This window comes from Neltuma alba, unplaced genomic scaffold (assembly GCF_004799145.2).
Source record: "Neltuma alba isolate B1F8T4 unplaced genomic scaffold, ASM479914v2 tig00011396_pilon, whole genome shotgun sequence".
Taxonomy (NCBI): Eukaryota; Viridiplantae; Streptophyta; class Magnoliopsida; order Fabales; family Fabaceae; genus Neltuma; species Neltuma alba.
In genome coordinates, this window is record NW_021636085.1 from 1,322,617 (window position 1) to 1,348,157 (window position 25,541).

At 35.2% G+C, this 25,541-nt stretch overlaps 4 protein-coding genes and 1 pseudogene across 4 annotated transcripts; 4 read left to right on the forward strand and 1 right to left on the reverse strand.

The window, feature by feature from the left end:
- The first annotated feature begins 320 nt into the window (after positions 1-320).
- On the forward strand, positions 321-2,583 carry LOC114712779 (cationic peroxidase 2-like). Its single transcript, XM_028897315.1, has 3 exons — positions 321-761; positions 850-1,012; positions 2,081-2,583. Exons 1-3 carry the CDS (start codon positions 357-359, stop codon positions 2,482-2,484), a joined length of 972 nt encoding a protein of 323 aa, XP_028753148.1. The 5' UTR covers positions 321-356; the 3' UTR covers positions 2,485-2,583.
- Positions 2,584-4,851: 2,268 nt separating this feature from the next.
- On the reverse strand, positions 4,852-6,701 carry LOC114712784 (uncharacterized; annotated as a pseudogene).
- Positions 6,702-8,597: 1,896 nt separating this feature from the next.
- On the forward strand, positions 8,598-11,728 carry LOC114712786 (3-hydroxyacyl-[acyl-carrier-protein] dehydratase FabZ-like). The gene is made up of 4 exons (XM_028897320.1): positions 8,598-8,983; positions 9,081-9,141; positions 9,514-9,658; positions 11,230-11,728. Exons 1-4 carry the CDS (start codon positions 8,755-8,757, stop codon positions 11,485-11,487), a joined length of 693 nt encoding a protein of 230 aa, XP_028753153.1. The 5' UTR covers positions 8,598-8,754; the 3' UTR covers positions 11,488-11,728.
- A 2,089-nt stretch (positions 11,729-13,817) lies between these two features.
- On the forward strand, positions 13,818-22,284 carry LOC114712783 (probable protein phosphatase 2C 71). The gene is made up of 11 exons (XM_028897319.1): positions 13,818-14,267; positions 15,168-16,803; positions 16,922-17,088; positions 17,276-17,406; positions 18,490-18,556; positions 19,228-19,315; positions 19,653-19,822; positions 20,459-20,602; positions 20,745-20,873; positions 21,884-22,037; positions 22,200-22,284. Exons 2-11 carry the CDS (start codon positions 16,404-16,406, stop codon positions 22,247-22,249), a joined length of 1,500 nt encoding a protein of 499 aa, XP_028753152.1. The 5' UTR covers positions 13,818-14,267; positions 15,168-16,403; the 3' UTR covers positions 22,250-22,284.
- LOC114712756 (probable protein phosphatase 2C 62) lies at positions 14,189-16,390 on the forward strand. Its single transcript, XM_028897297.1, has 4 exons — positions 14,189-14,267; positions 15,168-15,761; positions 15,850-16,287; positions 16,383-16,390. Exons 1-4 carry the CDS (start codon positions 14,189-14,191, stop codon positions 16,388-16,390), a joined length of 1,119 nt encoding a protein of 372 aa, XP_028753130.1.
- Positions 22,285-25,541: the final 3,257 nt, after the last annotated feature.

Here is a 25,541-nt window from a genome sequence, read left to right on the forward strand (position 1 = left end):
TAAATATAAGAGAGAAAATGGATTGGGTCTTATAATTAGGACCAAATAAAAAGTCAAATTGGGTCTTATAATAAGGACCGGAGGAGTATAATTAAATAATTTAGTAACTTTTTTAATTTTTTCAAATTAGTTAATGAGTCATACAAGTGACTGTAAAGTAATGTCTCCTTCATTTATAAAAGACCTGAATCCCGCCTATATCGCACTAGGTTTTGGAAACATTAGCCGCCTTCTCTTACTCATTGCTTATCTCTATCAAGTTCTGACCCCACAAATTAAAGCCCCAAAAAACTCTATAAATTATAACCCCAAATTCACCAATCTCATCTCATATAATTGAGTTCCAGATTAAAATAATGGAGGCTGGTTTCTTCAACGACTTAAGGTTTTTGTTAGTGTTTTACATGGTTCTAGCTTTGCTTGTGACTGTGCATGGCCAAGGGACACGTCTAGGGTTTTACTCAACCTCTTGCCCTAGAGCTGAGTCAATTGTGAGATCTACTGTTCAAGCTCATGTCAAGTCTGATCCTTCTCTAGCTGCTGGCTTACTGAGGATGCACTTCCATGATTGCTTCGTCCGAGGCTGCGACGCATCGGTCCTTGTGGCCGGTGCAGGGACAGAGAGAACGGCCGGGGCGAACGGCGGGTTGAGGGGGTTTGAGGTCATTGAAGAAGCCAAGACGCAGCTGGAGGCTGCATGCCCCGGTGTTGTGTCTTGTGCTGACATACTTGCCCTTGCTGCTCGCGATTCTGTTGTTGTGGTAAGAACTGAATTTAGTTTAAATATACATTTGTGTGTAGTGTACGCAGGTGAGTGGATAAGAATGATATGGTTGGGAATAAATGCAGAGTGGAGGGGTAAGATGGGAAGTTCCTACAGGTAGAAGAGATGGTAGAGTATCGAAGGCTTCAGATGTGGATAACTTGCCGGGCCCTTCAGATTCTGTTGATGTTCAGAAGAAGAAGTTCGCTGATAAGGGCCTCAACGCTCAAGACCTTGTCACTCTTGTTGGTAATTCACTTCTCTCTCTCTCTCTCTCTCTCATGATATACAAAATATAAAATAGATGTATTATTATTCATAATTCTTGAAAACTATATATATATATATATATATATATATATTATTACTGTGTTTATGCTATGACAAGTTATATCATGCACAAATCAGGTAACTCAATTTTTTTAACTTCATATAGTTCGTAAACAAATGTGTTTGGGTAATATTAATTTGTTAAAAACTTGTATTGCTCACAAGTGACATAATATGTCTGAATTCACCAGTGATCGTTCAAGAGAAATGATTTAGATCTATCATTAAGATTTAATTTCAATAGTTCTCATCATTGGATTTTTTTTAATTTTTGATTTCATAGGTTAAATATTAAAAGATTAGCAATTAAAATATTATTTTTATTTTATGTTTTACACATGTTCAAATAAACATATTATAACATAAATAACAAAATAAAATAAAATTTAATTAAACTGTCCATATGAATGAGATACTTATATCAATTGATAAGCATTATTTCCTTATTTTTACAATAAATAAATTTTTAATATTGTATTGTAGGAATTTTTTTTTTAATGAGAACAAGTAGAAATGTAGAGACTCTATGGATTCCAACTCCTTTATTTATTTTTGTCCCTTATTTGACCACACTGTGGCGTAATTAAAATCCAAATTACTTGGTTTTCCGTGATGAGCCGCCCATGGTTTCTTTTCTAATTTGATTATCTTTATAAATTTCAATGTTTGGCATGTGATCAACTACTAGCAATTCATACTAATAATTTAATCATGTTAAAAAATTATTAATAATCAATTACAAAATTCTACTCAATTCGTGTTATATATCCCCATTGAATCTTGAGAATAAAGATGGGGCATTCACAAGATCCACATATTATAATTGGGCATTAGCCTGCCCTTTTGTTTTTGTCTTTATCTCTACAAACAAACCTATCTCTTTATTTTGTAATTTGGGAATGTGTAAGATATTGGAACATTCTGGCTTCAAATCGTAACCAATTCATTTCTTAATATTTGAATAAATATATTTATATGTATATATAGGAGGGCATACCATCGGAACTACAGCCTGCTTGTTCTTCAGCAACAGACTCTACAACTTTGGTGGAAATGGGGGTCCTGACCCTTCCATCAACCCTTCCTTCCTGCCTCAGCTCCGAGCACTTTGCCCTGAGAACGGTGACGGCATGAACCGGGTGGCGCTCGATTTCAGAAGCCAGAACCGGTTCGACACATCTTACTTCAATAATCTGAGGAAAGGACGGGGAATTTTGCAGTCTGATCAAGAACTGTGGAGTGATGCTTCCACAAAGCCCTTTGTTCAGAGGTACTCGGGAAAGACTGTATTCAATGTGGAGTTTGGCAAAGCCATGGTGAAAATGAGCAACATTGAGGTCAAAACTGGTCGTGATGGTGAAATAAGAAAGAAATGTTCTGCTTTCAACTAGACCAGCTTAAGTGTGGGTTCTCTCCAAACGAAAGAATCTTAATTAACTTATTTGTGTCCAAATAAAATAATGGCAAAGTAAAATGCCAATTTAGTATTTAATAGTTAAATATTTTTTTCTTTAAACCCAGAAAAACAAATTATAATGATCACACCAGCACCTTGTGATGAACAAGCAATGTCCTTTGAACTGTAGCAGGAAGGGCGAAGACCACTATGATCCAGGGTTAGTGTTCCCACGCCGTCCTCTGGGGATTCGGATAATATTTTTATTTTTTCATTAGTTAGAAAATAAGTAAAATCTTTCAAAAACTTCATAAAGTTATTGATTTTTATGAATCGCATGAGAAAATAAATCATAACAAAAATGAATAAAAAATTACAAATACATTATTAAGATCACTTCAAGGCATAAAGCCTCTTGACCATATTGAAATATTTAATAATTTGAAGGCCATAAGGTCAATTCACTTATTCTACAAGAACACATGCAGTACCACCATACAGTCAGCTTGGCAAGTCTCATTAGTTAATTTCTGATGCGATCGTACAAAGATGAAGTATGCATCCATGGCAGGCACGATGTAAGGTCTCTAAACTTGAATATCGTGAACTGCTTCAAGTTTCTCGACTTTCAAACACAAGATAACACCAGTCAATTTGATAAAACCGGAACATAACACCATGATATGTAACAAACAATTTGTGATGCACCTGCTAACACAGACTAAACTCCATTTATACCTTCAACAGCTAGGCCAATTTTATAGGATTCTAATCCAGTAGTGGGCTCCAGAAGTCACCCAGCATTTACACAGCATCATGGGACAGAAGAGTTTGAAGTTTGAAGGGAAAACTATGAAGTACTAACGTGCAAGAAGAAAAGTTGAGCCGCCAAACTTATATATATATATATATATATATAGAGAGAGAGAGAGAGAGAGAGACTAAACATGGTAAATCTCCACACAAGTGTTGTATTCAAGTCCTGATTCTTAAAACTTTCACTTCTAAAGAAAAACACAGTAGACATCATTATATATTTGAAATACCATTCATCATGATCTTCTAAAACGAATGACTGAAAAAATGAATCGTAAAATTCAAAATGCTCATGTTGAAAAGAATTCACTCTAAATCCAGGTTGAAAAATTTAGCTATTTATTCTAACGCCTATAAGCATCTCATTAGTGTCTTGTGTTGATGTTGGTCTCCAGCACACTACCAGGCCAAAAAACAAGTGCGTTAGGGCTTTGCATAAAGAGCAACATATCACAGGGTAGAAACTAGACTCTGCCATTGAAGCTACTGCTGTCAGCATACAAACAGCGGTTGCACAGATTACTCATTCAAACTGGAAAATTCTAGACCAAAAAGAGCAGTATAAAACGGAATTCAGTCAGTCTAGGGTGAATTGGTCTTCACGGTGTCTTCTGCCTTGTTCTAACGACAATAACTTTGTAAACATCATATTTTATAATGATCTTGCCAGTATCCAACAAACAATTAAAGTTCACAAGGGATTCTCAAAACCTAAAGTGAAGAGTCTGAAGGTGCTAAACCATCAAAACAAAAACCATAGACTGTAGAACTGATTATCAGTAACATCTAGGGTTCAGATATAGGTTGGGGTCATCCTGTAAACGCACAATTGTGAATTATTATTAACACTGAATGAGCAAACTCACCTCATTCATAGATCTATCCTAGGTCACAGACTATAATCTTCAGAGGCCGAGGACTGAGGATAACAATGCTGGTTTTGGTGAGCTGTGACAAATAAACCATTTGATAAATATCTTCACCTTGGTATCTTGAATGGCAAAAGGAATCCAAAATGCCTGTGTTTGGCACACCGGGATCAAAATGCTAGGAGCCATTGGATAACATAACTTTGGATAGTATTTCATACCACGAAGACAAAAAAATTGAGGGAATCTTGCGCCCTAAGTTACTAAGCTTCATAAACTTCTATAGAATGCCATTCACATCCTTCATAAGACAATTGGAAATTGTCATAACAAACATGAGAATCTTAGATACCATATTATCCTCTTGTACTACGATATCGACGACACCAGAGAAAATAAATGGCTCCTAATAGGAGCAATAATGGATATAACACAAAAAAACCAGAAATTTAAGAGAATCAAGATCCTGATCAGCAAAATGAATTTCTAAAATGACCAAGTCAATTATGGAGTTTAAATAAGGAGGAGGCAAAAAAGACTTCATCTTTACCAGACAACCAGTATTATATAGGACTTGCAAACATCGCTCCGTGTATTCCAAGATAACATCTGAACTCCAAACAGGTTACTAAAACCCAGAAAAACAATCATCAGCAAAACCAATCTAAAGCAAATTATGAATCATAAGCAACGCCCCATTTAATGTACTCAATCAATACAGAGTACAACAATTCAAATAAAGTAAAGCAACATATAGAATTGCACTAAGAATGTGCAATAAAATCAAGCAAAGGACACCAATGAAGCAAATGATAGCAAATAAGTCAAGACTAAAGAACAACGTCAAAACATCTAAATATTCATTCGGGATAAAGAGGAAAAAATATGTAACTTAAAAAGGCACAAACTATCGGTCTATGATACAAGCCTGAATTCTTACAGTATGAAGCCTAGAGAAAACACTCTCGATCCGCTACTGATTTACTCACTATACAGCAATCATCATCTTCTTCACAAGCACATTTTGTGCCTTTCCCCCAATCACTTTGAGACCAAAAGAATTTCAGGTTTCTTCGCTTTGCTGGGTGTGTTAGCATTTGATGACGCATTTGCAGTTGCAGCCACTGCCTTGGCAGACTCCCGAGCCCTCTTATCGAGCTGTATGAGACTCCTTGAAGCCAGAATTGCCTGCGGCACCAAATCATGAGAGGCCCTCGCGTATAAACATCTTACTGCAACTGAGGCAGAATCCTTGACCTCCTGAGAGTTCAATGGGGCCAACAAGCAGTGCCCCAGGATTCTCAACACTGGCTGCAAAAGCTCCCAAGGAAGTGGAATTCTGGCCCCTTTGGAAGATTCAGTAGCAAAATCATACCTCTGAATAGCCAAATTTTCCATCTCTTTCGTGACTTCCTCTTCAATTTCATCCTCCTCCTCCTTCAAATCCAGGCCATTGGAAAGCCCGTTAGCGTTAATTTCCTCCCCACCATCAAACTCTCCCTTACAGGGACAATCCTGCCCAGCCCAACCAGCAGCAAATTGGCAAAATTCAAGCTTAGACCAACCAGGCATCTGGGAGATCTGCTTGTAGTAACAATCCAGCGCGACCCCAACAATGCAAGCCCTTTTGGTCGATTTCACCGCAACCATAGGCTCAAGCGGAGCAGACATAACCCCAACGGAAGGCCTCGTTTGGTTAACCCCATTACCACCAGGTTTCTTCATCGGCGTGGTAAATAGAAGGCTGCGACAGATCCGGAATTGTAACCACAACAGGTTTTCCCCCACGAGATTTGGTCTCAGAAGCATAGAGAGCCAAGAGAACAGCCTCGAAGCCAGACAGAGAAGGAAGCGAAGTTGAATCGGAAGAGGAATTGTGGATTCGAGTGAGGTAGAGACCACAGAGAAGGGGCAGATACGAAAGAACGACGAGGCGGAGATGTGGGTCAGAGGAAAGGAAGGTATCGTAAAGCCAGTGGCAGAGGGGATCGGAACCGGCGCCAGATTCAGGGGAATAGAGAGAATCAGCGACGGCGGAGTAGGCAACGGGGGAGGAGAGGAGAGAGAGGGCAGGGCGGTCAGAATCGGCGAGGGTCATGAGAGAATCAGAGGAAGAAGGAGGTAGGATGTTGGCGAGGGCATGGATGCGAGAGCGGGCCTTGGAAATAGATTCCCACCAGGAGTGCATTGGGTCGTCGGCGGCGGTAGCCGTGGTAGTGGTGGTGGTGAGGGAGGCAGATGGAGTATCCCTGAGGGGATTAGGGGTGGAGGAGGAATTGGAGGAAGAGGGGGAAGAATTGTGGTTATTGAGGTGGAAATTCATGGCGGAGGAAAGGAATTCCACCTCCTCACTCACCGAGAAGGGAAGAAGGAAAGATAAAGAAGGATTCCTTGGAAGAAGATCTTTTTGACTGGTTGACTATAGCATGTATATAGAGAGAGTGACACAAGTGCCAACGGCAAGTCGGAGACGCAGTTGGAGGAAGGAGGAGGTCAGGAGGCGAAAGAGGAAAACGCCAAAAGCAGAACTCAGAGAAGGAGAGAGAGAATGAGACGAGGAGTCCGTATTTGGTATTCTGGGCCGGATAGGAAGCTGGCAATGGGCCCCCTTGCTGTTATAGCATTGTAGACTTGTAGCTATGTTTGTTGGGTTAGGTAATGTATTGCTATTTTAAATTTTAATTATGTTCGCATGGTGTTGCTAATGAAGCTGGCAAAGAAAAAATGGTATTGCTAATGAAGTGCTGCTCTGGTACTCTTCCGGTCCTAATTATAAGACCTAATTGACTTATTTGAGGAGATTAAGGAAGTAAGTTAAGTTGGTTATTTATAATAAATAAGTGTTGTTATTCCTAAAATATCCTTGCTAATTAAGTATATTGGTTAAAACTATTATTATTAGAAGGATTATCTTGGAAAAAATGCATAAATATAAAAGAAAAAATAGATTGGGTCTTATAATTAGGACCAAATAAAAAGTCAAATTGGGTCTTATAATAAGGACCGGAAGAGTATTATTTATAGAGTAAAAAAATTTTTTTGTTTCTCTTTATAGAACAGAAAGAAAATTTTTATATAAACATATATCTTTACTCTTTTATTTATTATTGTGTTGATTTTATTCTCATGAGATATATTATATATTAAATAAAGATAAAGTTGAAAAGTTATTAAATTTTAAATTAGAATTAATAAAGTTTAAGATTTTTATTAGTCTGTATGAAACATGTTAGAAATGACTTATAAATAAGACCAAAAGAGTATTGAAATGTCTGTTTTAACAATGGCATTGCTAATAAAATGCAGTGAATAAATACATTAAAGTCCTGAATCACTGAAAATTAAAAACTACTCCTCTGGTTCTATTTATAAGACAAAGAGAGAAGAGTTTTTTATCATATTTATAAGTCATTTCATTAAATTTTTATCATAAATATACTATATTGTTCTTCATTTATTATCATGTATATAGTTATTTTTTTTTTTGAAAAATATATATATTAAACAAGGGTAAAGTTGAAAATTTGCTATATTTTAATGAAGAGTTAATACAATTTAAGGTTTTTTTTAGTCTATATGAAATATGTTAGAAGTGCTTTATAAATAAGATTAGAGAAGTAACTCTTTTTTTTGTATTATAATGTCAATATAATTTAGTGGCTCGATAATTATCATTAATTTTAGGCGTTGAGAGTCATCGGGGAGAGATTCTGAACTTCTTTTTTGAGTAGGGAGGAATATCTCTATTTAATTCTTTCTCCATTTCCTCTCTATTTATTATTTTTACCACTGGATCAACATCCACAGATTTAATATATTATGATATTATTATAATATTAATTAAATAAAAAAATATATAAGCAGTCAGAAATTAATATGGATACATTAATTTTATAGATTTTTATTAAAACATTTTACAATTTTTTTGTCTTTTTATCCAGTGTTGTCTGATTTTAAAATTATTTATATATATTTTTATTATTTAATGTTATAATATTGTTATACTATATTAAATCTCAATCATCATTGGTTATTAATCTAATAGTAAAGATAATAAATAGAGGAAAGTGGAGAGAAAGTTAAATAGAGACGTTTTTTCTTGCTTTTTTGAGTGGGGGCATTTGTGTTAATTTCAATGAAATTTGAAAATCTTATTTTGGAATCTCACACTTTTCACAACCTCTTTAGTCCTCAGTACTTTCGAATTTTCTTTTTTTTCCTAATTATTATGTTTAACTGGCCATCTGTTTGGGGAAAAGATTTTTAGGTAATTTTTTTCTTTGTTTTTTTTTCCACCTCTTAAATGACCCATGGCCAATGGAACATTTTTGTCAATGTCGGATCCTGAATAACCGACCCGTCTAGCTGAACTGCCGTCACCTAATCTGCCCTTCTCCTTCATTTTCTTCGGCTGAGAAATTAAAGAAGCGACAGTGAAATCTCCGTCCGAAGGCAGACACTTGTTTTGGGTTCTCTTTGTTTCTCTCGCCCTTCCTTCCTTCCCTTTTGATAAATGCAGCTACACCTATAACACTTCCAAGACCCAAGCAAGCAAGCACTCTCGGTGAAGAAGCTCAACAATGGCAAGTTCTGCTTTGTCTAACGCCTTTCTCTCTCCTACTTGCCCAAATTCTCACTCTTCCACTTCGCATCGTCCCAGATGCTCAGCTCTCAGATTTTCGAACCCGGGATCTCTGTCTGTTGGGGCCAGCCCTCTGAGAGTGACGGCGGCTAAAAGACGATTCACGACGTTTTGTTCTTCGGATGCTGCAAATGTTCCAAAAGAAGATGATAAACCCATCGAATTAAGTAGGCATTCTCTTTCTTTTCTGCTTTCAGGAATGAACTGACTCCTTCACTTTCTCATCTTGCTGATCAACTTGTTTTCTGTGTTCTGCTGCTTCAGAGTATCCAGCATTTCCGACGGTATTGGATATCAACCAGATTCGTGACATTTTGCCCCACAGGTGACCGAAATCTTTGGTTTTCTGACATTCTTTTGTTGTTGATCTTTTATACTACAGCCATATTTTGGCTATCCAAACAAACTTTTGTATATCACTTTAAACGAAAAGCTTTAACTTGTTGTCATAGTCAAACAATATTTGATTCTCTAAAGATTGCACAGTATTATTCTAGTAACTATAGAATGATGTCATTGGAACGAAATCGTACTCATTAGTATCAAGGTAACAGAGAGAACATCCGAAGGACTTGGCTGATACCGGTCATATTTGAGGATCAAACTGGGTTTGGTCTTATTTTTTGTTAGAGCCAGTAAGCCAGTCTTGTTGTTTCTTGCACCTGATTGTTCTTTGTTTTCTGTGGTTGTGCTTTAGGTTTCCGTTTCTTCTAGTTGATAGAGTGATCGAATACAATCCAGGAGTTTCTGCCGTGGCTATAAAGAATGTAACAATAAATGACAACTTTTTCCCCGGCCATTTCCCAGAAAGGCCGATTATGCCTGGTGTTCTCATGGTTGAGGTAAAAATCATGCTGGCGATGATTCTTTACTTGCATATCTATTTTTATTGGTATTTCTCACATTTTTTATTTGTTATATTAGCTGCATGTTAACATATGGTAATTTAAGTATGCACATCCTTAGTTGTATGCCCAATCGAAGGTGTTCAATCAATTGAAAAAAATGGTATGCCTAGTCACAATCGTCAGTTTATTTGGGTTTTGTAAAAGTACATTTCTGAGATTAGTCGGAGAAGATATATTAGTTTGTATTTGTATAGCATTCAAGGTTACGGTATCCACTTGACTTATGATCTTGGATTTGAATATATATATGGAGTTATAGATTGATTATTTGATATTAGATACCCTCATTTGAATGAGTTCATGTTCATTTATTCTCTATTGGTTGTGAAAATCATATTTACGGCTAACAAAAAAAGAAGATATCGTATCATTAATGATATCTTTGCATCATCTCTTTTCCGCTGCAACAAAGGGGCAAAAAAAACAAAAGGAAAAAAGAAAAATCTTTGCATCATAAGCATGCAATGATGGATGTACTTAATGATTGAAACATAGTGTGCCCCTGGCATTAGTCGTAGAAAGCTAATATCACAATTATATCTTGATTGACTACAGCAATGTAACCTTGAATTTTTTTTTTTTTTTTTTAAACTGGATATTGAAAATCAGTTATCTGTAAACCTGTTGATCTTTTGAATTGAATACCAGCGTTTATCACTTCTTAGTTAGCTGATATGTTGAAAACCCTTTTTGTTTTTTTTTTTTTCCTGCCCCCTATCTAGGGTGAGATGGTAATAGAAATCACTCTGGGATCTTCTCCTAAAAGATTATGCCACTAGTATGTGGTTCTGTGGCATGGTATGAGAACAGATTTCTTTGAAACTGCAACTAGTTCTTGGTCATACTCAAGATCCTATATTTTGGACTCAATAAATGCAGTACAATGTTGGAAACAACAGCCAATAAGCCCTACAAGTGTCTTTCAACCAACACAAGAATTGTGAGGTTTCATTTCAAATAAAGAAATTAAGTTCAAAACTTGCAAACAACAAAATCAGTCTTAATGGTAAACCCATGAAAATTTACTTTGGAGGTCCCGGAAACCCAAGTTCAAAACTTGGAACTTGCAAACTAGGAAAGCTCACCTTTCTGCAAATTGATGAAAAAGCCAGTTCTATGGGATTACCTCTTAGCGAGCTTTGCAGAAAATGCAGATTTCATTGGCGAATTATGCTGGAAAGTGTACTTTACATGTCTCTATGTGTTAACACGATCTATCTTTTGTAAATCAGTCCATTTAATATTGTTATTTATTTATTTATTTATTTATTTATTTTTGATGTCCTCAGATAGACATCTCGTGATATAATTAGAGTTTAAATTTAAGCAGCATTCTTTATTAAGAACATCTTCCACCATTGTCCACATTATAACTATATCTCTTGCTTGCACATCTGATAGGAGTGTTGGAAAAAAACAAAGAAAAAGGAGAAGTTCTTTTCGTAGAACACTCTATGTAATATGCTTTGAAACAGGTAATTAAGGTGAGTGGTATTTTAATGCAGGCAATGGCTCAAGTTGGTGGCTTGGTCATGTTGCAACCTGAAGTAGGAGGTTCTCGTGAAAATTTCTTTTTTGCTGGAATAGACAAAGTCCGGTTTAGGAAGCCAGTGATTGCAGGAGATACCTTGGTTATGAGAATGACACTTGTTAAGCTGCAAAAGCGATTTGGGATAGCAAAGATGGAAGGGAAGGCTTATGTTGGAGGTGAAGTTGTATGTGAGGGCGAGTTCTTGATGGCTACTGGGAGGGGGAGCGAATAAATAAAGATACACTGCCCACTAAACTTGGATCTAATTTTGTTGAGGCTCTTGTGCAACTCTTCGGATTGAACCTTTCATTTCCATGTATCGTCTGAAAATTTTGTGCTTTTTAGGTATTATCATGGTTGTTTAATGCTAGATTATCCTTCACATGAACAATTGGACTAGTCTAGACAGGGTTGATGGAAGAACATAATTGCACTTAACTTTCAATTCTCTTATTCTGAGTTACTTCAACGTATTCATCGTGGCAAAAAGTTATCTGGACACTTTGTTTTTCCATCTTGGTTGGAACTGTAATCCTCATTGACCCTTGTGCGTGCAGTGGGAAGAACTTGGATATACTTTTTCGCTTTGGTTTGCCATCAAATTCTTTGATCTGAGATCGACATTTTTAAATATTTTTCAAAGAATCAATTATGTTGCCATTTTGTAAATGATGTCCACGCTCTATGTCTATTGGCAAGTCTAATAGAAAACATAAAAAAAAAAAAAGAATTACAATAGGATCTTAGAAACGAAAAATAATCATTAACAGGCTCTAATAATAACTTAAGTAACCTGTAACGATGAAATTAATGTAATAAAAAGACAAAATGTCAGTCTCTACATACAAATAATCTAATGTCATCTAGATTCTTAAAAGGGTAATCAGGATCAGATTCTCCGGTTACGAGATTGATTGCCTCTACTAACGACCTGAACGAGATTGAATCTCTAACCTCTCATTTACTGGGAAGCTTTTATATCATTATGATATTGGGTGATTAGAGTCTAAACGTGTGCCTGGTAGAGCATTTTGGGAGTGGTACCGCTGGTTGAGGCTTAAACTAATGTTTTGATTCTCGATACACCAAATGTGCACCAAGTGAGCTTTTGATGCAAAAGCAGCATTGCCTCAAAAGCCAAAATTTTTTGCCTTCATCCCATTTACCGCCGAGAGAGAAAATAAGATAGCGAGAATAGATAAAATTTCTTCAAAATACCCAATAATTTGATGCTTATAAAAAATATTTAGAGGATAAAAAAAATCAAATAGTAAATTCTAGGAAAACTTATAAAAAGTCACTTTTTATGAATTTTATACATGTAAGGTACTAGTACTATGCAAATTTTGTACATACAAAGTAATAATGTTCAGTACTCTGATTTAAGTCTTTCTCATCAATTAACTTTTTAATGAGGGACTTTTTTCTAATTTTTTATAAAGGTGTAATTTTATTCCTTATCTTATTTCTCAATTGCATCAAAAAAAATATCATGGGTAAAATTACATTTAAAAAAGTTCATGGATAAAATTGTGCAAAACAAAAATCATAGGTAAAAATGCACTACTAAAAAGATCAAAATACTGGATGCACCTAAAAAATAAGATCCAAGCTACAATTTCACATTTTCCCTTATAGTTTTAATATCTTTCGTAGAATTATCACATCATATGCTTATGATATCAATATGTATTATTTCATCAAGTTCTTTTTTTTTTATTTTATATCTGGCCTTACTTTTTTTATTAATTATCTAAACATGTCTCAATTTGTCAAATTGGCTTTGCTATAAAAGTCAATCCAAATATAAATCACGTTATACTCATTAGTTTTTGACTTAACTTATAAAAATAAAATAAAATAAAAGTCACTTTTCTTGCCACTAATCTAAATCTTATCTGCAACTTTCTTCTTGGATCAATTCAATTGTTCCAGGAGTTGACTAAGTTGAAATGATTGCTTTTGTTTTACAGGCCAAGAGCACTAAGGGGCGTGCTCCCTTGTCCAGTCTCAAAGTAACCATGGGATGCAAAGCACTTTCATAAAATATTATGGTGTTAAGGCTGATGATTTGACGAAATGCATTGGGATCAGCACTAATCCACCTGTGACACTTCTCATTTTAATTCACTTGGTATTGGTTCCCCAAAAAAAAAATTCTCATTTTAATTTTGTTTTCAATAAAGTTTTTAAGAAAAATTAAAAACAAATAAAATAAAAAGGATATCCACTTACTCACCCATCAATCTATATTTATGTTTCCAAAAACTATACTACTTTTGATTTATTTATAAGATCTTATTTGTAGTTTGTAAATGAGATCTTATAAATAAGATCGGAGGTAGTATTTTCTAATTTTATAATATAAGCTATTCTTCTGTTTAAATAAGTGAATTATTTTATTTATTAAAATTTGACTAATCTTAAAATATTAATCCTCATAGAGAGAGAGAGAGAGATAATCAAATGCAATAAAATAATAACCATGCATTCTAGGAGATTCAATTCAATTATACCAACCACTCGTCCCCTGCCGAACAGAGAATCACGGCATCCAATAATAGTTCCTCTGTTTCTCTCCTTGCTCTGCCTTATCCACGCCACCGGATACTCTTTCAGGCTTTCGCTTTCTTTCGATTATCGTCTTCTTCATCGTCACTCTTACTTTCACTCTTCTTATCACTCTCTCTACCTTCCATTTCTGAAAACATTCCTACCTACAAACCTTGACATACTCATGCATTGCAATTTGAAGTAAAATTCTAATGGCACATCTCTTCTCTGGCTCTCTTAAATCTCAGCCTTCGAGCTTCTGTTGCTTCCATTGTCTGTTCATTTCTTGCCGAAATGTTTCGCCAAAATCCTCACAAAGACTTCAATTCTGTAATGCAATTCCATGTTTTGCCAAGGGGCGGGTGACCCACCATGCGCACATGATTTCCAAATCAAATGAACCCTCAGGTTCCTCATCAAATTCTGTTTCTGAGGATTTTGATATTGTCTCTGCAACTGGTATGCTTTCTTACCTCTCAAGATTCTCACTTTCTTCTTGAGCCTACGTTGAATTCTGATTGTGTTGGTATTTTGTATTTCCAAAAGCACATTTTTGTTTTAATTTCCCCCTACATATCAGCTCTTCAGAGAATACTTTTGTTACGTTAAACTTGTTTATAAAGATGGGTGAAATCCTGTGATCGTTATGTTCCTAAATCCTAGTTGGGGATGCTTAAGTGACAAGTTGCTATCATGACATTTTTTTTTATACATTTAATGTTAACATTAGCTTCACATTAGGGCATGTTATTATTAACTACTCCCTCGGTTCCTTTTTAGAAACAACTGCCAAAGTCACGTGGTTCAAAATGTTTGCTAAATTTAATTAAAAGTAATAAATATGTAATATATATTTCCAATTTTTCCCTTGTTTAATAAAAAGAGTACGAGGTAATGAGTGGAAATTTATTGCAGAGAGATAATAAATAGCATATATTTAATGGGGTAAAAATGAAAAGACAAATTTAAAATTTCAGACAACAAGGATTTGATTCTTATATTTAAAACACTATATGAGAGAGATGGGTCCTTATAATAAGGAACGGGGGAAGTATTAACATGCTTAACATAAATGAAACAACCACCGTGATGAAATTGAGAACTTGTACATCAAGGAAAAGACATTAATTCACTATTCAATACTCTGTTTGATTAGTGGCAAAGTTTGTAATGCCTCTGCAACTTTTTTATGTCCTTTCCTATATTGTTATTTACGGCTTATTCCAGCCCAAGGTTCCTCTTTTTAGTTCCTATTTTGGTATGACATTATAGATAGATTCATCTTACTTAAGCTAATATCTTCTTTTAGTAGTGTTGCCCAAGTCATGTGATTAACTTTAGCTTCTGGACATTTGGCAGAGTGTTCTGATGGTAGTATTATATACCGGTTTGGAAATGTCAGTGAGATAATGGAAAATATGGTTGATGCGGACCAAGAGCAAGTCACTCAAAAATATCCTGAGGAAGGAGGAAATATTAGTACTGGGACTCTGTTGAGTGAAGATGTTGAAAAGTTGGAACTAGCAGGTGATTCTGATGAAAGCCATAGAACTGGGAGTAATAATGCAGAAGCTGGTCATAGTTTAAGTGAGCAGATTGATTCTTTCTCTGTGATAGACCTGAGAAATAGCTCAACAGTGTTGAGTGATGATGTTGATAAGGAGTCTCAGCCGCCAGCAAATGAAAGTAAAGTTGATATCTCGCTAGAAAACAGTAAGCATCTAGAGTTTGATTTAGTAGAGGAGGGAAAACATGACAATTATCATGAAGATGTTCCTTCTGAGGTTCAAGATGTTCCAACTGCGTCTGAAGAAAATTCTGAAGTTAATAGTCACACAGGAGTGGTGGTTCCAACAGTTAGTCCAGAGTCTGGTATTTCTCCTGATTTAGTTGAGGAAGAAAAACATGAAAATGACCATGAAGATGTTGTTTCTGATGCTCCAGATGTCCCAAGTGCATCTAAGAAAATTCTGAAGCTAATACTCACACTGGAGTGGTGGTTCCGACAGTTACTCCAGAGTCTAGTGGGCCTCTGATTTAGTTGAGGAGGAAAAACATGAAAATGACCATGAAGATATTGTTTCTGAGGTTCAAGATGTCCCAGGCGTGTCTGAAGAAAATTCTGAAATTAATAGTAACACTGGAGTGGTGGGTTCAATAGTTACTTTGGAGTCTGGTGTGTCTCCTGATTCAATTGAGAAGGAAAAACATGAATATGATCATGAAGACGTTGTTTCTAAGGTTCAAGACATCCCAGGCGTGTCTGAAGAAATTTCTGAAGTTAATGGTCAAGGAGTGGTGGTTCCAACAGTCACTCCTGAGTCTGGTGTGTCTGCTGATTTAGCTGAGGTTGAAAAGCATGAAAGTGAGCATGAAGATGTTGTTTCTGATGTTCAAGATGCCTCAAGTGTGTCTGAAGAAAACTCTGAAGTTAATGGTTCTGCAGGATTGGTGGCTCCACCAGTTACTCCAGATTCTGGTGTGTCTCCTGACTTAGTAGAGGAGGAAAAACATGAAAATCATGACGATGATGTTGCTTCTGAGGTTCAAGATATTGAGAGTTTGTCTGCGGAGAGATCTGAAGTTGATAGTCGCATGGGAGTGGTGGTTCCCACAGTTACTCCAGAGTCTGGTTTTTCTCCTGCTTTAGTTAAGGAGGAAAAACATAAAAATTATCGTGAAGATCTTGTTTTTGATGTTCAAGACATGTCAAGTATGTCTGAAGAAAATTCTGAAGTTAATAGTCACACAGGAGTGGTGGATGCAACAGTTGCTCCAGATGCTGTTGTGTCTCCTGATTTAGTAGAGGTGGAAGCGGATGAAAAATATATTGAGGATATTACTACTGGGGCTCAAGATGTCCAGATTGTGTCTGGGGAGAGTTCTGAAGTAAAAATTCACATGGGAGTGGGGGTTCCAACAGTTACCCCAGAGTCTAGTGTTTCTCCTGATTTCAGTATCAGTGCTCCTGGAATAGTTGAAGACAAATATGAAGGTAATATTGCAACTTGTTTGTTGTCTTTTCAACGTGAATTAGCCATTGAAGTTTTTAATATATATTGTTCTCTTTGTCAGGTAGAAGGCTAACATTGAAGTTGCTCAATTCTCTACAGCTAACGAGGGTAATGTTGCAGAGACAGCAACAGACAACCTGACTGCCGATGCCAAGACTGATGTGGCTGAAATCATGCCAGGGTTAACTTCTTTAGATTCCGACCCTGTTCTTGATGAGGAAACAAGTCATCATATTGTTGTCGAATCTGTTGATGCAAATGAAAAGGTGAACACGGCATTGCTTTTTCTTATTCCCTACTTTTTCTGTGGTTGTGTTTGCTGAGTTTATTTATATGTCCAACTCTTCTAATCTTTACTGCTGAAATGTGAAAACACTTTGGTTAATCATTCCTTTGTACTTAATTTAATTGCTACACTTTCTAATCTGATACCTGTTCTAATGTTTTTTGTAGTTAGATGATTTGGCTCCATCCTTCAAATCGGTAGATGAAATAGTTATGGATGAAACAAGAAAAAGTGATTACGAAGGTCCATCCAATGCTTGTGTGCCAGAGATACATTCAACTGAGACAGTTCTTGATGAGTAAGTGTGCCAACTTCTTTCCTGCCCTGCAAGAACTTCCTGAATTCAGTGTCTTTTGTTTATTCAATTCTGTAATCCCTCCATGGATATTTTCTACGCTTCTTCTTTCCTGGAAGCCCTTTATTGAGAGAATCCAAATTAATGGAGGCTGTTAAGTGCGTCTTTTGGGCAGCAAACCCTGGATAATAGCTTGGGAATTATCTTAGAGGGGAGAGGGACGCATGGAGGCTATTTAGGGAAAATTCCAGAGGAGTTCAGAGGGGATGCCTTGGAGACAGCTTGGAAAAATGTTACCTGAATAAATCCTTCAAAGAGCTAGGTTCTATTTCTTCCTTTTTCTTTGTTGACTCAGAGATAGGACCCTGGGGTTTCCATTGCATACAAATCCTGATGCTCTTTCTCCTCCCTCCTTATGTTGCTTCTCTTTTTTTTCACATTGTTCCATCCCTTGTTCTTCCTTCTCAGCTTCAGGTTGCTTCCTAGCTGGAGAAATTTGTGTATCCAACCTTTTGTTGATTTCTTGTTAGGTGATCTCTCTTTGAATTGGGATCTCTTTAACATTTAGCTTAAAGATAAGTTGAAATGCTGGAAAAGTTTCAGAAGACTGTGGCCCTTTGTATCTGCAATTAGCATAGGCAATAGACATGGAGAAAGTCTATCACGTTTGAGCATAAACAGAAAATTACTATTGTATACTGTATGCACAATATTAATTATCATTCTTTTTTACACAAGTAGCCAAAATTATTTCTACGGGAGAAACTTGTCCTTTTCACCTGAAAATAATGGTTTCTGAGTATATTTATCTAGTTCTTGAATTTTTCAATAAAGGAATTATGATTTTAAAAACTTCTGCCTAGTGTTAGCCTAGTGTTACAAAAGTGTAGATTGTGCAAGTTGTATATAGCCATGTGGTTAGGAAAGAAACTCAATCCCAGTGGCTATATTATAATGAAAAGTGAAAACAGGAACTGAAACCGTTTTATATGCAAATTTCAAGGTTTGATGCTTTACAAGCCATTCAGAGTTTGTAAAGGACATCTTCTGCATGGTTTGTCATGCTAGTCACTTTTATGTATGCAGGGAGAAAACATTGACTACGGGACTTTTCCTAACTTCAGGTGTTGCTTCCTTGCCACATCCATCTAAGGTACCTTTCACATAGTTTAAAAACTCTGACTCTCACTGCAAAGTCAGTAGGGCTAAGAATGAAAGCACTCAAACAAGTGTGCAAGTGGTGGGAGTTTTTTATCCTAATTAAACCTAAATAATTTTGGAATGAATGAATTGTTCAAGTCATTCCTTTTAAATTTTTCATGGAATAATAATGGTTTTCTTCTCCGTTAATTATTAATCATTTGTTGTCATTATTGTCATTGCTGTGTTTGGTTTTATTTACTTTTTTCTTTTCATGTGATTGGGTGACGTTGAGCCTTTGTTTTTTTTGGGTGGAAATCATGTGACTAAGTTAATGCCCATGCATTCCAGCAATAATCTTGTGTATATTCTGCTCCTGTATGATGAACAAAATGCAACTGGCATTTGAGAAGTGATGATACTTGAACCCTTATATTTTGTTTGTGGCCATGGATCAACATATAACCAGTGGGGATTTTCCTAAATGCAACAGATTTAGAACTAATGCGTCTTTTTTTTTTTTTGCTGACATAATGCAACTAATATTTTAATGATTCCTTCTTGTGCTAACCAAGATACAATGGAATGTGAGATAACAATGTACCAAATGCTTCTTTAGAGGCGATCTTTGATTTGAGTCATCAGGAACAGATAACAAATAAGCCAACTAAGAACAACTTCCAGGCATTGGCAGGTCGAGAGGATGCTTATTTCTTTGCTTGCAAGAATTGGCTAGGTGTGGCTGATGGACTTGGTCAGTGGTCATTTGAAGGTAATCCTTTTTCTATACTTAAAAGTGAATCAAGCATCATATATTTCTTGTTCACTTCATCACATTTTGTGGGAATGTCTAATTTGGTTCAGAATTTATGAGATGTACGTTACCTATAGCTGACCATAAACCCCAACTCAATTGCAGGATGGATATCCTTGAATTTCTGTCTGTTCTTTTTTTCTTTTTTTTTTTAAAACAATTTCTGAGCTTCGTTTGCTGTTGCCATGTTGGTGGAATGAACAAGATTTGTCTTAAATTTCATAAAATCCTTCCCAAACTTTGCGATTATGTGCTATATTGTAGGCGATTGCTTAATCTGCAGAAAATTTTGCAGGAAGTAGTAATGGACACTATCCTAGAGAACTCATGGAAAAGTGTGAAAATGTCGTGTCAAATTACCAAAGCATTTCTGTTGTTAAACCTGAAGAAGTTCTTAAAAGAAGTGCTGGAGAAACAGGATGTTATGGATCATCTACGGCGTTGGTTGCTCACTTTGATGGTCAGGTAAACTATCAGCTGTTTTCCCAGTATTTGAAGCTACATTCAAGTGTTAAACTAGTTAAGGCGTGACTTTAAGTGAGGACGGACTGTGTTCCTGATTAGGATACCGCTCATGCTCGTTGCCCTTTAAACTCCTTGTGTCCTTTGGGTGACTGAAAAGGCCACCCTGTGAAAATTTTATGTTTATGTGGTTACAATATATTGTAAGCGTGAGGGTTAGGGTGTTGCTCCTGGCAATCTTAGGAAGGAGGTATGTGGAAGGGATGGTTCCTAATAGGCTAGAATTTATTGTTGATGAATATTTATTGCATACTTGAGATTGCCAAAATGCTTTTATGTGACCGTGTTAGTGTCTAACTTGATATCATCTTGCCATGTTCTTGTACATTCCTTGTATTGATAATATAAAATGAGGTTCATTTAATCATGTGAGATCCATTATTTCGTCTTAAGCACATTCAAGTGTTCAACTTGTTCAAATATCCATTATATTAATGTTTCAAAGACAACCATGTCATTGCTTTTGGGCTATCTAGTGCTTAGCTAAATCAAAAAGAGAGAGAGAGAGAGTGAAGAAGCGTATAATCCATCTGCAGAGCAGTTCTGAAAATTGAATTAAATCCTGAAAATCATGTGCAGACCCTCCATGCTGCCAACGTTGGAGACACAGGATTTATCATTCTCAGAAACGGTGCTGTCTTTAAAAAGTCAACTCCCGCTGTTCATGAATTCAATTTTCCGTTACAGATAGTTAGAGGTGACGATCCCTCAGAAATTATTGAGGTGCGTAATCCATCTTGTAGCATCTTCACTTTAACTGATTTTTCCGTAAAGGACAACAAATGTTTCCAACCTGTATTTATTTTTCTTTGGCCTGCATGGATTATATACAACATGTAGCAGCTAAAAGTGAAATGTGTTTCAGGGGTACAAGGTTGATCTAAGCGAAGGTGATGTGATTGTTACTGCCACTGATGGCCTTTTTGACAATCTTTATGAGCAAGAGATAGCTAAATTTGTATCCAAATCTCTGCAAAGTGGCTTAAAACCTCAGGTTATTTATCTCTACGCTTCTTTTGTTTTAGTATATATCTGTCTTTATTGCTTCTGTCTACCATTCAGTAGTAAAGAAATTCATCATATGAAGAAATTCTCGAGATGTGGCATTGCAATACTTTGTGTTTAATATCTATGAAGCATGCGCAATGCAATCGTTAAGCTGTACTTTGATAAGAATATTCAGATGGGTAGAGAAGATAGTTGGAGTTGTTTGACTAAGTTTGCTGTATATACCAATGCACCAAGGGGTGAGGAGGATAAGTTTATTGGTTAATGAACATTCTCTCTCTCTTCTCTTTCATCTCTGTCCTTTCCTTTCCATGCTGTAATCGGTGTTTGTGAACTTTAAAATGCATATCTGGTATGTCTACATCTTACATATTTCTGCTGAAAGTTCAGTTTAAATATACATATCAGGTCTAATTTTTCCTGAAGTTTCAATTATCAAGACACACAAGAACTTAAAAACTGAGTATTGAAAATGTGGCTGACATGCTTGTGCAACTTTCAGATGATTTCTGGGTCTATCTATTTGTTATGCATCAGTGGGTCTGGCTAATAAATGAGTCCTTTTAAAAATAAGGTGCTTGACATGGTTATGCATGACCCAGTGATTTCTTGGCTACACATTTTTGTACACTGGCAGGTCTCGATGATAAACGAATCCCATCGAAAAACATCAATTCAAATTTTCTACATTCAGAAAAAATAAAACTTTGTGATGCTTTTGTGAGGGGGGGGGGGGTAATAATGAAATATGGATTCCACTCGCAGCTGCATTCTGGTATTATTGTCCTCCAAATTCATAAATGTAAAGGATCTAATCTAAAAACATATGCATGATATGCTTATGGAATCTCTTGATGGTTTCTTGGTTAACCCGTTTTCTTCTACACATGGCTAGCTCTAAGCTAAGAATACTTTTCCTGGAAATTGCATCATTACATATAATAATAGTGTTGCTTAGCTTATCTCAAGTGTTTGATCAATGGAGGTGAATTTCAGGAAATAGCAGAGTTCTTGGCGATGAAGGCACAAGAGGTTGGGAGATCAGCATGCACAAGAAGTCCATTTGCTGATGCAGCCCAAGCCGCTGGCTATGTTGGATGTACTGGTGGCAAGCTTGATCATGTCACTGTTATTGTTTCCTTTGTCCAAGGTAGATCTTCCTCACCTTCTTAGAGTTGCTGCCATATATACTCACTAGTATCATATGTATATATACAAATAGTTATTATGTAAATTTGGCCTCACACTCATCTGAGTTGCATTGTAGAAAGAAATAAAAGAAAAATGAACGTCCTAGTTATGACTATTTCAGGCGTAGGTGTGTGTGTTCATAGAGTGGCAATTATGCAGAATAACGTGTGAAACTTATCAAATAAAAGGCTGACAACCGTTGGAAAGATAGTATAGTGTGGCGTGCAGGGAAATATATTATTAATGCGAAAAGGAATCTCCACACCTCTTTACTTTTTTGTTTGGGTGGTGGATCATTATGAGAGAAAAGCATGGTTCCACTGAAAAAGGCATCAGTTTTTATGCCTAATTCAGAATGCCTTGTACCATTAGCATTTTTTTAACGGGCAGAATCAATACTGCTCTATCTTAATACTTTTAATACGCTATTGAGTCAAAAAATAATAATAATAGTAATTCTAGATGCTTATAGCTTCTTTGTTAATACTAGGCTTTCAAGTTAAAACCACCATTAGTCCTAAAAAATTTTATCTTTTGATTGGAAGTGTTTGGAGAAAAACCAAATTATGATTATAAAAATAATTTTATAGTATATAAAGTAAATATGTAAAAAAATTTATCTTTATTTTACGAAAAAATGTTTTTAAAAAGTATTTTGGGGATGTATAAACACTTCCTTAGCGTGGCATTCAAACTTCAACCTCCATCGGACTTATCTTTTGACCATGTAGAAGGCATGAAATATTAAATGTATATTAATTTCAAAAGTTCAATGACCAAAGTCCTCTCAAGTCTCAACATAAGGCCGTGTAAAAGAATTCCTGAAAAGAGGGGGGGGGGGGGTTGCCAATCATCACTCATGCACTTGACTACTTGAGAATGCTAGTGCCGAAAGCAAGAAGCTTTTAAAATATAAGTTACTATTATATGACCGTTTGAAATTAATATCAATGTATCCATATGAGTTCACATCAAATTATTGGCATTCCAATTCATCTGACGAAATTCGTTTTAGAGATCCACTTTAGTTCAAATAATTAGCCATGCTTTTTGGGTATTCCTCCAGTCTTTAATATAAGACCTATTTAACTAATTTGATTAGATTAAGGAAGTTAGATAAGTTAGTTAATTATAAGAAATGTGACACGTTTTTCCTAAAATACCATAATCATCTTTCTTAATACCCTTTCTTTCTCTTTTACTTGATTATGGTTGAGGGAGTATCTATAGGGGTAATTTAGAGAAAATTGATAAATATGAGAAATGGGTCTTATATTTAGGATCAAAACTAACTCAACAATTGGGTCCTATATTAAGGACCGGAAGAGTATTTATGTTCTGTGTTTTTCCTTTTAACATGCTTCATTTAACGAAAAGAACTTACACACATCGTATCCACAGAGGAATTGAACTCGCAGATGGACTTAAAGAAGGCATTTTTTGTTATTTGGCCAAAAGGTTCTGAGTGATATTTATATTCATGATTATGCAAAAACATAACTAGTATTAAATGTGAGCAGGGTTGAGATTAATATTAATATATATACACACACAATACAAAAATTTTCATAAAATTTCGGGAAATACAAAAATGCATAACACTTATATAATACTAATATAAGAGCTACTTAATTAATTTGGATAAATAAAAATATAAAACAAATTAGTAATTAATTATAACAAGTGTGACATGATTTCATTAAAATATCCTTGCATAACATTAGATTACACACGCGCGCGCGCGCACACATATATATATATATATATCAGTTCATAAGTTATATAAATTAACTTGGAAAGAATTATAAATTACGAGAGAAGAAATAAATTAAAGTCTTATATTTAGACTTGGTCCATAAGCAACTCTTATATTATGGAGCACAGGCAATATGACATAAAATAAGAAGAGGGTTAGTGAATAAAATGATTGATTGCATGTACATATAGAGGGGGAAAGCATGATGAGGAATGTTGCACTTTTGGCGAAGATGGTGGAATCGCTTCCATAATTGATTGTCACTCATCATTCTGCTTCTCTTCACCAACGTGATTTGTGATTCCCTCCTCTCTCTTTCTTCTTTTTTTCTCATTTTAGTCATCGGATCACAGTCTACTTAAACAATTTTTGGGTTAATTATACAAAAAGTCCCTCGACTTTATGTTATATATGAATCATTTTATTGTTTTTTAAAACTTTACAATAAACATCCTTAAACTTCCAACGATTAATTTTGATATCTTCTTAAATTTTTATTTTGACATGCATATAATCCCCTTAAACTTTGACTCATATGTGGATAAACCTATTATACTTTAAGCCATTTGTAGATGAATAATGAACAAAACTAATAATATAAAAATGAATTTTAATTTTTACATATGACATAAAGGTCAAGAAAATTTTTTTTTTAATAGACTTACTCTTAAGATAAAAGCCAATATCTCTCATATTCTAACTAGTTTTTTTTTTTTTGAATTACTCTCGAGGCTACACTTAATAAAGATAAATGCATGTTTTAGAGAAAAACAAAACTTAAACAAAATAATTTTTCAAAATACAAATAAAAATAACAACGGTTATTTGTCAACTGAGGTTGTGGTCAACTAGGGTCTCTAATTTCTTTTATCAAGAAATTAATTTCTTCAAATATTTTGTTTAAAGTTGACCAAGGACCATACTTTTAAATTTTATTATAAGGATTTATTCATTGATGATAGAATTATTACCAGGATGTTGATTTGAGTTAACAACAAATTTAGGGCCCAAAATATATGTTTTCTCTTCATCCAGAATAACATATTTAATAATGATATAATAAAAACTACTCATCTGGTTCTTAATATAAGACTCATTTAACTAATTTGATTAGATTAAGGAAGTTAGATAAGTTAGTTGATTATAAGAAATGTGACATGTTTTTTCTAAAAAAAATATAATCATCTTTCTTAACGTCCCCTCTTCCTCTTCTACTTAATTATGGTTGAGAGAGTATCTATAGGGGTAATTTAGAGAAAATTGATAAATATAATAAATGAGTCTTATATTTAGGACTAAAACCAACTCAACAATTGGGTCCTATATTAATGATCGGAGGAGTAATTAAAAAAGTAGCTTTAAAAAAAAAAAGGACAAAAAGGTGACGCTGTGTGCAACTTAATTATCGTGATTTTTCTTTTCACCAACCAAACGCAAACCTTTAAAGCTAAATTTACGCTCTGATTAACTGACCTTTTTTTGTTTTGGCCAAATCTGATTAACTGAGTTTGGAACGTTAGAACTAAGGACTATTCAGGAAAAAGGATTTAATGAGGTGTTTTTAAATTCTAACGTCTCTCATATGATTATGATATGTTAATAATTAAGACATACCCATCCATTGGATTTGATTGGGTGTTTAACTTTAATTTTTTGCTTTTTTTCTCTCTTCAAATCTTCATCTCTTAAAATATATAAGTTTATCGA

Excerpts from the sequence above, each read along its gene's own strand:
- LOC114712786 (XM_028897320.1), top strand. The coding sequence starts at position 8,755 with ATGGCAAGTTCTGCTTTGTCTAACGCCTTTCTCTCTCCTACTTGCCCA. Across the intron at positions 8,984-9,080 it reads TGATAAACCCATCGAATTAA|AGTATCCAGCATTTCCGACG; the intron begins GTAGGCATTCTC and ends CTGCTGCTTCAG. Across the intron at positions 9,659-11,229 it reads CTGGTGTTCTCATGGTTGAG|GCAATGGCTCAAGTTGGTGG; the intron begins GTAAAAATCATG and ends ATTTTAATGCAG.
- LOC114712756 (XM_028897297.1), top strand. The coding sequence starts at position 14,189 with ATGATTTCCAAATCAAATGAACCCTCAGGTTCCTCATCAAATTCTGTT. Across the intron at positions 14,268-15,167 it reads TGATATTGTCTCTGCAACTG|AGTGTTCTGATGGTAGTATT; the intron begins GTATGCTTTCTT and ends GACATTTGGCAG. Across the intron at positions 15,762-15,849 it reads TGATGCTCCAGATGTCCCAA|TTGAGGAGGAAAAACATGAA; the intron begins GTGCATCTAAGA and ends CCTCTGATTTAG.
- LOC114712779 (XM_028897315.1), top strand. The coding sequence starts at position 357 with ATGGAGGCTGGTTTCTTCAACGACTTAAGGTTTTTGTTAGTGTTTTAC. Across the intron at positions 762-849 it reads CTCGCGATTCTGTTGTTGTG|AGTGGAGGGGTAAGATGGGA; the intron begins GTAAGAACTGAA and ends GAATAAATGCAG. Across the intron at positions 1,013-2,080 it reads AGACCTTGTCACTCTTGTTG|GAGGGCATACCATCGGAACT; the intron begins GTAATTCACTTC and ends ATGTATATATAG.
- LOC114712783 (XM_028897319.1), top strand. The coding sequence starts at position 16,404 with ATGGGAGTGGTGGTTCCCACAGTTACTCCAGAGTCTGGTTTTTCTCCT. Across the intron at positions 17,089-17,275 it reads CTGTTGATGCAAATGAAAAG|TTAGATGATTTGGCTCCATC; the intron begins GTGAACACGGCA and ends TGTTTTTTGTAG. Across the intron at positions 17,407-18,489 it reads ACTGAGACAGTTCTTGATGA|GGAGAAAACATTGACTACGG; the intron begins GTAAGTGTGCCA and ends TTATGTATGCAG.